Raw genomic sequence first — 12244 nt, forward strand, 5'->3', positions numbered from 1 at the left:
GTAAGTTGAAGCGGTTTCAGGTGTTATGAAAACCAGAAAGGATCACCTTCTCTATACATTTCAAAATCAGATCCTACTAAGAAATGTATTGTTATTAGCTGCTCCAAAAAGACAGATTACACAGCAGGTGAATTTTCACAGTTAGACTCTGACTTTAAATAAACATGGTTGTCCTACACCCAGTCGACCGGTTTATATGATTAGTGTTGACCTTATCTTACAAATCTTTCCTGTTTTATATTATTAGTGTTGACCTTATCTTATAAGATATATACTATATATATATATAACATATATATATTAGTCAAGGGGCTCGATTATCAATAGGGGCCCATAGGGCCCATCTGGAGCCAGAGAGGTGTGAGTGACACGCCCACGGCGGTGCTCCGAGTGGCACCTGTCCAGCCCCCGCAGGAAGGCAGGCCCCACGCCGGCCTCAGCGCCCAGCCGACCGCAGGCCATGGGCACACGACGTCCCGCTGAGTCGACTGCCCGCCGGAACGTACCCCCTTTGCCTGAAGAGGAAAACAACGACCTTCTCTAAAGATTTATTTATGTATTTATTCGAGAGAAAGAAAGCCCGGGGGAGAGGAGCAGAAGGGGACTCCCCGGGCCAGAGCCCGGTGCGGGGCTCGATCTCCCGACCCCGAGAGCACCACGGGGCTGAACGCAGGAGTCGGGGAGACCTGCCCCACTGCACCGCCCAGGCGCCCCGAGACCGGTGGTGCCCCTGCAAGGAGGACAGGAGAGGCTTCCCACAGTGACAGTGGGGACGGCCTTGGGGGGAGACAGGTGCAGGGCAGTGGCACCGTCCGTGTCGCTCGAGGGCCACCGGCCCGCTGCCCGGAGCCCCGTGTCCCCCAGGCCGCGGGGAGCACAGGGGGGCCTGGGCGTCACCCGCCCGGAGCGTGGCCCCACCACTGTTCCCGTGGGCCCTTCTGCTCCAAAGGTGACGGAACAGACTCCAAAGCCGGTTTCCTGGGGGCCTGTTCAGTGCATGTGGCTCCACAGCGCAGACCTCTGAATAGCACTTGATCAGGACCCGTCCTCGGCGTCTAATGGGGCACAAAGCTCGACACAGTAACATCCTTACAAAGGTCCGTGCCCACTTGAGAGGAGCAAAACCCTCTTGTCCTACCAGACAGAAAACACGGCTCCATAACCAGGGTCGGACTCTATTCCCAGCCTCTGGATCTAAAACTGGGCTTGACCTGGACTGTAATCCATTTAAAGCTCCGTCCCACTCGCCAAAGGTCCATCGTTTTAGGATTACTCAGAAACCTGAGCCACAGCAGTCCTAGTGCTCACCTTTCATTTTTCCCAAACTATCTTATCCTTATTTCTCAGGTTTTGCGGGCTATTCAATGTTTCTCACATATTTCCATAGATAATAACTCATCCGCCTTGCAATTCGATTCTTAACATTAGGAGATTAAAACTAATGTGGATGATTCTCAGATCACACATACTGAGGTATAGAGAACTCCCATCATTTCCTTCTACAAAATGAGAGAAATTTTCATTCTTTTTCGCAACAGCTGTTTCATTTTTTTATGCATAGGGAAAAAAATATGTGCAATTACTCCAAGTACAATCAAGTCATTTAACATGGCTTTACCATCATTGTAGTCACAGGATATTTTAAAAGGGGGAAAAAAAAATCTCAAAGCACAGGTCCTGCTGTGCAGCAGAGCAATCAGATTCCTTCATAATAACAGGCTGATGGGATGCAGCAACCCGAGGAATAATGAATAACCACTTTAATCAGTAAACAGGAAAATGCTACAACAGTCACTGAGTAAAAATTGACTATCATCTGTTGATCCTCTTGATCGGTATTTCAAACAATAAATAGAAATGTAAGTATTTTTTAAAAGGAAAAGAGCTGTGCTGATGTGTTTGATTTTGACGCCATCGGAGACTGTCCTGCGGTGTTGCCCAGTCAATAAAACGCACATAGAATCTTTCTCATAGTACGTGGCCCGGTTGACCCCATCCCTTGCGCGTGTCGAGGTTAGCTCTCCTGGCAGTTGATTAATCAGGTTGCACTTCGGGACTGATTATTGCACTCCTTTGTTACTTCATTATTAAATGTTCTTCTTCGGTGTTCATTTTCCGAAGTTATTTGTAATCCGAAAATGAAACGTCTGTTTCAAAATAGTCTTCAAATTTCCAAAGCAGGGCCTCAAACGTGGGCCGGTTCTTCGGCTCTGCATCCCAGCACTCCCACATGATGTTGTAGAACTGGGACGGACAGTTAGGAGGTTGAGGGAGTCTATAGTTTTGACCCAACATCTGGATTACCTGAGCACCTGTCAGGCCTAAATAATCATAGAATAGGACCAACAAAAAACAAGTTAAAGGTCAGGGCCGTCAACTCATAGATGACTATATTCAAGATTACAAAGCAAACGGATTTCCTTGGTGAAGCTAGGAGGTCGACCATCCCCTTCCCAGGCTGCAGAGATTAAACCAAATCTTGCAGCCAGAGGTGTCTATAAGGCCGCAATTCCAGAGCAAAGGAGTAAGAGGCAATAAACCCCCTCATTAATGCAAATCATCGTCATCAAATTTTATCTCTTAGGCTCCCACAGGCATGTGGTGTGTGGTCAGCCCCATAACTCTGCCCTCCAAGTCTGGGCAAAGCAGTTAAAGTCACACCTAAGTAAGGGACCTGCAGCAGAAAGGCCCACTTCAGAATTAATTACTCACCACTGTAAGGCACTTTGCCATAAGTAATGATTTCATAAAGAAGGATTCCGAATGACCACACATCGGACTTAATGCTGAATTTATTAGTACGAATGGCTTCAGGCGCAGTCCACTTCACTGGCAGCTTTATATCGTGTTTGGATTCATAGATGTCTTCATTATCTACCTGTTAATGCATTAAGGAATCAAGCCAAGTTCAATTGATATATATTTTTTTTTCCTGCCCTCATTCATCTGTAACCTGCTTCACATTAAAATTTAGAGGAAAAGAGGTTCAAAATGAGCTCAGTTCAACAGATAATTACAGTAGCAAAGTCCAAACCTGGCTTCTAAGTCTGAGAAATCTATGAGAAGTCAATAAAATATTATTTAAGGGCCTACTATGTGCTAAAAATACCACTGACAGGTGCACCCTACTACCTAGGGGAGAACTCATGTGTGATGGTCTTTAGCATTTGGTCCTTAGTGAATAAAAAAAAAAAAATGAAAGCAAAGTCTGTCTGATTTCAGACTTACTTCTGGTATTGAAGAGCCACTGCCTTTAATAATGACCGTGTTACCACTTCCTAATACTGAAAAGTAGGATCCAAATGATTTAAATTAATATATCAAGTCACTGGGGTTCTAATTAACTTATTTTAAAAAGAGATGATGACTTCATGAAGATCAAAAGAGAATCATTTATATGCTGTGGTTCACGTTCCACACGCATGTTCGTAGGGCACAGTGTCAAAATGAAAAACTACGTTCAGACCAAAACCCCTACTAGCGTATCTCTTGTATATCTGTCTTTGGCCTGACGTCATGACACGGGGAGAGGGGCAGGATTCAAAAGTCAGCGACCGCTGAAGACTTCTGGCAGCACGGATATTCGTTTGGCATTAAGTGGGCAGAGGCGGATCTAGGGGTAACTTCGCAAAATGCGCTGCTTTTTGTCAGGAACATCGAGGCCCATCAACAGAGCCTACCGGTACTGAAAAGCAGATCATTCACTCAACCTCAAACTTAATCACATACTTTCCCATCGGGTTAGGCATCGTTCTCTCTGTTTCTCTCTCCTTGGTGAAGACATGGAAACAGCAGGGGGCGGGGTACCTGGGTGATGGCAAGAAGGAGGGCACCTGATGCGATGAGCACTGGGCGTTATAGAAGACTGAGGAGTCCCTGACCTCTACCTCTGAAACCGATAACAGATCACGTGCTCATTAATTGAACTTAAATAAAATTTTAAAAAAGAAAACAACAACAATAACAGAAATAGAAACAGGAGATGGCTTATCTATAAGGCCTTGGGCTACTGAAGTGGGACCACAGAACTGGGGATAACACTGTGTTGAAGAATAACAGTAAAACCATGAGTCTGCTGCTGGCACGTTAGGCTTTTGACCCGGGCCAACACCTAATTGAAACAAAACGAAATTCACCTTAAAAACTCTTGCCAGTCCAAAATCTGCCACTTTGTAGATATTGTGCTCCCCAACCAGGACATTCCTGGCAGCCAGGTCCCTGTGAATGTAGTTCTGGGACTCCAGATAAGCCATCCCGCAGGCAACCTGTGTGGCCATGTCTACCTGCTGGTTCAGGTGGATCTTTGCTCCGGCGTCATCTGAGCAATAAGAGAAAGTAAGACATTTATCTTGGGGAACATGTGAATTATTGAAGTCCGTTCTGAGAAGTGCGATGAATGAGCTACCAGGGGGATGAAGCGCCGTAGCACTGATCTGTTGAGTGAAGAAATAGAATGAATACAGACCATCCATTTCCTGGGAAGGTTAATGAGGCAACAATTTTCAGAGTCCAAATACACCCCGAGGCTGTGGCCCTCTCTCCCCGTACACACAGAAAGAAACAATGGTATCCCATGATTCGAACCCAGCTCTCAACATCTGAAAGAGTCCAACTGTGGCCGTTTTCCATAGCACACATGGCTGAGTCCTCGCTTCATGGAAGAGTTTGCGTGGTTGCCTCTAGAGCTCCTTCAAACATCTCATAGTTTGTTTTAGTCTTCGAAGCTATAAAATAATGCTAATTTGCATGGCTGAGCCAATGAAAAGTTCTCATTCTTCCATCATTTTTTTTTCCTATCATATTGTTCTTAAAAACTAGCCCACTAACAAAAATGGTCTATCGGTAGTTATAAAACGCATATATCTGTGCTCCATTAAGCTTGATACACTTTTTTTTTATTTCCCCTTTTAAGCCTGTTATTTTTAGAAATAGTTTGCTCATCTCTCCAGGCATGATCATGCCTTTAATAGACATAGTTTCTACCACTACGCATCCTATATAATTAAGTGTAGGAAAGTCAAGCAGCAGAGTCTGTGTGATCATTAGTAGAGAGGTCAAAGTGCCTCTGCGCTGCTTTGTGCGGTGTCAGGCGTCCCTGGGTACTGTTTAGCTGCTATCCTGTTAGTAGATGTTTTCAGATCTTTGGAGAATTAAAAAGGTCTCATGTAAATCCAAACCATCATCACCCCTGACTCAATAAGGCAAATATTACCAAAAGCGCGTTGAATTTCACGGTCAAGAGTCTCAGACACAATTTCTAACGTGAGAGGCAACAATCGCTCGGGGGTTAGAAAACTGGCTTGAAGCTGGAGCGCCAGGGTCTGGATCTGAGCTTTGCCTCTTCCTGACCTCGGGCAAGGCGCTTGACGCCCTTGTGCCGCAGTGTGTTCACCTGTAGAGTGGCGGCTGTAATTACCGTCTGGTATTAGTTGTTAGAATGAGAAGTGAAATGAGTCAGTACGTGGAAAGCACTTGAAGCAGAGCCTGGCGCCTACAAAGAACTCAGTAGCTCCTACCTGTTTTTATTACCTCTGCTGCTGCCTAAACAGAATTGAACAGCTTAGGAATTGCTAAAGTAGAGATGCATGCGGATCGCCCAGATGGAAACGCCTAAAGGAAGACAGGCACATGGGTCTGGAGCCCAAGAGAGGGCGGGCAGCTAACAACCATAGCTTATGGGTAGGACTCAACCATTAGAGCAGGTGAGACTCTTAGGAAGTGATAGAATCATGAGGAACACGGACATTTAGGGAGGACAGAGGAAGATGAACCTCCAAGAAAACGGAGAAGCCTCAGCCGGAAGAGTAGAAGGAAAACCAGAAGGGAGCATCCCAACAAAGGTCTTGAGAAAGTCACCACCACTGCCAAATTCCACAGCCCAGCAAGACACGGTCGGAAAGGCACCTACCAAATGCTACTGGGGAGGCGTTGGTGACCTTAGAGGCAGGGAGAGCAATGTCACTGGAGATGGGGGATAAAGGCCGAGGGCAGAACAGGAGCTGAGGACACGGAGGCAGCAAGAGGAGAAGCCAACTCCCAAACCCCAGTCAAGAAGGGAAGACGACGGGGCGCTGGGAGAGGAACGTGCAAGTTAAGGGAAAGAAATAACCAGGCCCCTCGGGACGGTGAGGAGCTGCCAAGGAGGTGGCACTCGGGGGTTCTCATTCTTGATTCGTTCAGCGGCTGTGCTGCTGTCGACTCGCTCACTTTTAATTAATGCTCAATTATACCACATAATGTGTGCTTTTTATGGATGCCATTTTTTTTTTCAGTAAAAGATGATCCCTCAGCTTCTTCCACCATGAGATGAAAATGATGGTGACCATAAGTATTCTCACTTCACCAGGTTGCCAGAAGAATGAACTTGGTTAATACTTGTACGACACTCGTACAAAGGCCTGGCAGGGGCACCTGGGGGGTTAAGCAGGCAATCGACCTTAGTCAGTGATGATCTCAGGGTCGTGGGATCGAGGCCCACCTCTGGCTCTGCACTCAGCGCGGAGTCCGCTTCTCCCCCTCCTCACTCCCTCCCTCTCTCCTGTTCCTCTCCCCCCACCCCTGCCACTCATGCGCACTCTCTCTCTCAAATCAATAATAAATAAACAAACAACCAAATCTTTAAAAGGAAAGAAAAATGCCTGACACATGGTAAATACTATACAGTGGGTTTTTTTTTTTTTAAAGAAAAAAATTGAATATACAAGCACTTCTCCTACCACTATCCCACATGGTTGATTTTCACTACATCGCCTCATGTTATACTCAGAACTATATGAAGTAAGTATTGTTATTTTTTGCCCCTATCATAGGAGTTTCTGCCTCTCAGAAGAATGGGGAGGAAGGTGTGGAGCGGAGATTCAAGTTCAGACATGTTTGAGATTGAAATCTCATGCTCTTAAAAACATTTCTATACTCCTCCCTAAAACTTGCCTCCCACATGATTGCTGAGCACCTGAGTGTTGGGGCTACGGTTTGAGTTGGCTAAAGAGCATCTCGATGAAAACACTCCCGGCCTACTTCAGTCCACTTAGGTGTGAACTTATGACCAATCATGTCCAAGCTCATGGACAATGATGAACAACATGCTGACTTTCGTTTTTAAAAATATGTATGAATGCACAAAAAAAGGCAGATATTTATTCTCTTTAAATTTCAGTAAGAAATACCTGACATCCATTACCCTCAATACTAAAGTTTTTGACAAGCCTCTTCCATTTTGGAGAAATTTATTACAAAAAATATATATATATATATATTTAGCCAAGCTTAGGGACTACAAAGATGGTTCTATAGAAAAATACCTATGTCATCTCAACTATCAAATACGACATCTAATCCTATTACAGTGGATATAAAAAGTTTTCACTGACAGGCACAATAGAGAAGAAAATTGAGTAATAACACATTTTCTACCCTGAAAGAATGCAGTGGCCTAGGAACTGGCTAAGTAAACCTCAGAACACGCTTCTGATACAACAGCCAGTCGTCAAAACTGATATAAAGGTTCACCGGCCTGTGACAACTTACATCTGCAACAAGAAAATATTTTCAATTATGTTCCGCTACTCAAGAGTCTTTCACCGTACAACAGTTAACGCGATGGGCTGCTTAAGAGTGGCAGATTCACCTTTAGATCACTCAATTGAATGTAAGCCCTCTTGATTGGGAAGGGATCGTCCGTAATGAGCATCTCTTCATTATTCCTCGTGGCTACTAAGTTTCTTGGCAAATGAAGGCCTTGGTAAACTTGACCCTGAAAGGCCCAACCCAGAATAGGACAAGATATGTGCTCACCCATGAATAATACATCAACAGACCTCAAAAATCGTCAATGCCAAAGGAGTCCATAATTCCTAAGTGGATCCTATCAAGCTGACCCAAGAGTCTCAGAACAGGCTCAAACCCTGAATCCTGATCATTTTAGGTTCAGAATAGCCTCACTCAATTTCCCTTTTAGTTTTTTCATTCATTCAGTCAACACATAATTAATTAGTGCACACCTCCTATGTGCCTGACACTGCACAATCATGAAAGCAAAGAAAAATCTCTGTCTTCAAAGAGTTGTATTTTAGAAGATACTTACAATAAGGCCACATAACAAAGTCCCACATTATAAGATGATCAACAGCTAAGAAAACACAAAAGCAAGAAAGAAGGCTACAAAGAGGTAGAAGGAGGAGGTTAAATTTTAGAATTCAGAGGGTGACCAGTGAAGGACTCACCATAATAGGAAGCTCTGAGGAAAGACTTTTCAGGGAAGTGAGGAAGTGAGCTCATGGCTATTAAGGGAAGGAAGGTTCAGAGGGAGGGAGGAGCAAGTGCCAAGGGCGTGAAGCAAAGCACACGTGGAAGACAGGAAGAGCGGGAAAGGGAGGGACACACAGTGAACACAGGAGACGCTGGGGGAGATGTGGTCGGAGAGCAATGGAGAGCCGGCCATGCAGCACCTGAGACCTTGTACGGAGAGAACCAGCGTCACTCAGGCTTTGGGCTGAGGTGGGCCACGGTCTGATTTACATTTTAGCAGGATCTCTCCAACTCCCGTGTTGAGGAGACACTGGGAGGAGCAAGCACCAAGGGAGGGAGACCACTTAGGAGGCTGCGGCACCTGCAGGAGAGAGCTCATGACGGCTTGGACCAGCGTGGGCGTGCTGAGAGGTGGCAACGTCCTTGGCATATTTTGAAAGAAGTCAGTTGGATTTGCTGATTGGTTAGATGGAAGCTGCGAGAAGTAGAGACGATCCAAGACATTAGGCTGAGTGTTGACATCGTCAAAGAAGGAAAGACCACAGGGGTAGCAGGTTACTGGGGATAATAGAAGATCAGTTCGGGGCACGTGGTTTTGAGATTTTCAACGGACACATGTAGTAGAAATTCTGGCTCTTCACAAACCTTTTTTTTTTTTTTTCTCCTCTTCAACTATGTTAGAGGATTCTACTTCCTTATTCCCCCTGACTTGATTTGACCAAATGAAAAAGGGCACAGAAGTCATCTCTCATCTCCTGGTTTGGAGCTCTAAGAGCCAGAACGAGATTGGTCCCATCCCATTCCTCCACCGAGGTGATCAAAACACCTGAACCACCAACCCATCCATTTTGCACATGCACCATGAGCGAGGAATAAGTGCCTCTGGGATTTGGGGGAAGGGGGTGTTGCTGCATCACACCTGTGCTGTCCGGAGAAGCATTCAAGTAGAGTGGTCAAGAAGGGAGCTGGACTTATGATTCTGAAGTAATGGAGGGATGTAATTTGAGAAATCTTTGATACATAAATGTTGTTTGGCCCTGAGACCGAGGTTCGGAAGGGAAGGAGTGATGTTGCAAAATTCCAAGGTATTGGGAGGTCCGAGAGATGAGAGAAATTACACAGATAGGAGAAGAACCAACAAAGAGGACGGGAGGAAAAGCCATTGAGTGAAGTGGCCTGGAGGCCAAATGAAGGAAGGGTTTCCATTTACTTCAAGTCCATTGAAATAAATGCTGCAAATAGGTCTGAGGACCGAGAACTGACGTTTAGATTTACCACCGTGAGTGGCACAAGTGACCTTGACCAAGCATGTTTGTCAAAGATGACTCAAGATGACCACCGTACTCAAGATGTCCCTGGGAACTGGCAAAAGGGGTCCGATGGCTGAGGTTAGTCTTTCTCTGGTCGCTGACACATTCTGACACTGTTAAATTCGAGACCTTTATGCAAAGGAGCTAGGCATATTTTTTAAACAGCACTTAACAGGCCCATGTTCTTTGTTCTTCTCCAGTTTTGCAATTTAATACCACCAGCTTCATAAGTCACCCTGAAATCAGAGAATACTCTTATCCTTCTAATATCTTTGTTCTATTATTCTCACCTCCCTTTACCTATACACTTTCTATCAATCCCACTCTGACATTTCGGGAAAGCATAGGAAAAAGTCTCTTTTTTAAGCATGAATTATTCTCTCAGTACTTGATCTCCACTACTTTGAACATCTCATTTTAATACTCATTATATTTTTGCGTATTAAATTATTCATTTGTAATAAACATCAAAATTTCACAGTGCCCTTAAGTCTTCTCTGACTACAGGAAGCAGATGCAGAAATAAAGCAATAGGATATTTCTGCTCTTCGGTCTGAAAATTCTAATGTTGCCTAGCAGTGGAAGTATTTTAAACCCCAACCAGTACGAGGTTGCCAAACACCGGCGACGGGAAAAGAATGAGGGTACCTCTCTTTTCCCCAAAAGTATTCCACGTCCCCTAATTCTGGGCCATAGAATAAACAGGTTCATGACTGATGTTCCATTAGTTATTGTAGGAAACAAAGCATCATGTAAAAAACATCCATTCTTCAGGGTCGTGCTCCATCCAATATGCCTACTGTGAACAATTTGTTCTTCACTACATGAATATTTTCCCTCTTTTTGGTACACGGTGTGTATCCTATTAAAATGTCGTTGAGCCACTCAATGCTAAGCCATTCATTCTCATAGATACACACACAGCAAATATCCTTCGGGTTATAGAAGGCTTGCTAAATTGACATTTATAGGACTAGCTAAACTAAATTCCTCTTTTTTTTTTTTTTCCTTTTATTAAGTCTTTAGCTTACTTTGGAGATATTCTTGCAGACTTCCATGTCTCATCAACTCCGTAATAATATAAATTGGATCTTCTAAAGTGCAAACAGCATAAAGCTGGATAAGCTTTGGATGTCTTAGGTTCTTCATTATCTGTGCCTCCCTCAGGAAGTCATTTGGATCCATTGAACCTGAAACAAGAAAAGGAGGAAATCACTTTATGTTATCGAGGCATTCCTATCCTCACAGCAGTCTGGTGGGAATCACCAAGATTGCTTCCTGCTTCTCAGTAAAGGAAGAGCATTGGTGTCACAAATCTTCAGATTTATCAAAGAAGAGACTCGGTCCAGCCCGGGCAACCTAATAACCGATGTTGGGTGCATCAAGGGTGTGTAATTTATGTGTTATGACCCGCAGGTGAAGAGGGGTTGTTTCAGGTCCATATGAAAAATGAGGGGAAAAGAAGTGAACTGACAGTCTAATTGATAAAACAAGGCCAGCAAATTGAGAACACAACGAGAAGACATTCTCTTGCCATGAAGGCTGGAGGACACTGAATGTTTAATTACTGCGGCCAGAGCTTTCCGGCCCAGGATCCAGGGAACTGATCGCTGCCCTGTCCTTGGTCCCCACTGTGGGGACAGCTGGATAACCATCCTCAAGCCGTGACTGTCTGCCATATTTATGTCCTTACTTCTACAGGGATAGATGGTATGGACCACGTAGAAAACATTCGAGGGCTACCCAAAACTCAGTGTTTTTCCCCCCAGCCTTATATGTCTAACTTGAAATGGATCTTCAACTTTTTCTCCTATATTAATGCATCTGTGATCAGACTCTTAGTAGCTTAACAAAATGATAAGGGAGACAGTCCTGGGACCTATTTTGAAGGCTCACTTACAATTAAATTCTATTTTAATGGCTCAGCTCTTACCATGCAAAGCGTCAAGTAGTTAACAACAAATAAAATCTGAGAGGAGGAAGGATAGCTGGAGTTTACATTTCATCAGTAATTTTTTAAAATCTTTCATTATTTTTTAGGATATGATGTTTCCGAGACATTCCTGTAATTGAAGGAACGCTGTCATTTCGCATCTCAGCTTTTGCTGTGGAAAGTGCAAATAGCATTTCCCCTGATGCTCAAAGAGACTGTTCCATTCACCTGTTTCTCATGAAATACCTTCATGATTGACATTTGAACCCAGGCATGGAAAAGCTTTGACATTCTGAGATAACGCTCCAACTTGTTCATTAATATGAAGTCAGGAAGAGTCACATGTGACTTGCAGATCATCGCACATGAAGCGTCTGGGCAGTCTATCCTTTGGTATTCCCTTGAGAGCGTCGACCTCCAGAACACAGCCTTCGTCAAATTCCAGATTCTGATCAAATCCTAGCTCGCTGTGTGACCTTCGGCAAGTCACCAAGGGTCTCTGAACTTCCATTTCTTCGTCTGCAAAACGTGGCCAGTAACTCTACCGATATTGCAATATCGTCACCAGGAAACAGCAATACTGGGCATGTATATATTCAATGACTATTGGCCGTTATTTGTATTATTATTAATATGCAAACTCTAGGAAAAACCAAAAGGATCAATTATAAGTATTTTCTCAGACTGCGGAGGGGAGGGGCAAGGACTCAAAGAGGGAGAGTAGAGAAAAAAAATGACCTAGTCTCATTTCCAT

At 44.3% G+C, this 12244-nt stretch overlaps 1 protein-coding gene across 1 annotated transcript in view; it reads right to left on the bottom strand.

Moving 5' to 3' along the window:
* Window positions 1–536: 536 nt before the first annotated feature.
* Window positions 537–12244, bottom strand: part of FRK (fyn related Src family tyrosine kinase) — a 96700-nt gene continuing 84992 nt past the window's right edge. Inside the window, exons 5-8 of the mRNA XM_025444769.3 lie at window positions 10589–10747; window positions 4137–4318; window positions 2713–2878; window positions 537–2321 (exon numbers count right to left, since the gene is read on the bottom strand). Coding sequence (XP_025300554.3) covers window positions 2122–2321; window positions 2713–2878; window positions 4137–4318; window positions 10589–10747 — 707 coding nt within the window. The 3' untranslated portion in view covers window positions 537–2121. The remainder of the gene's footprint in view (window positions 2322–2712; window positions 2879–4136; window positions 4319–10588; window positions 10748–12244) is intronic.

This window comes from Canis lupus, chromosome 12 (genome assembly GCF_003254725.2).
Source record: "Canis lupus dingo isolate Sandy chromosome 12, ASM325472v2, whole genome shotgun sequence".
NCBI lineage: Eukaryota > Metazoa > Chordata > Mammalia > Carnivora > Canidae > Canis > Canis lupus.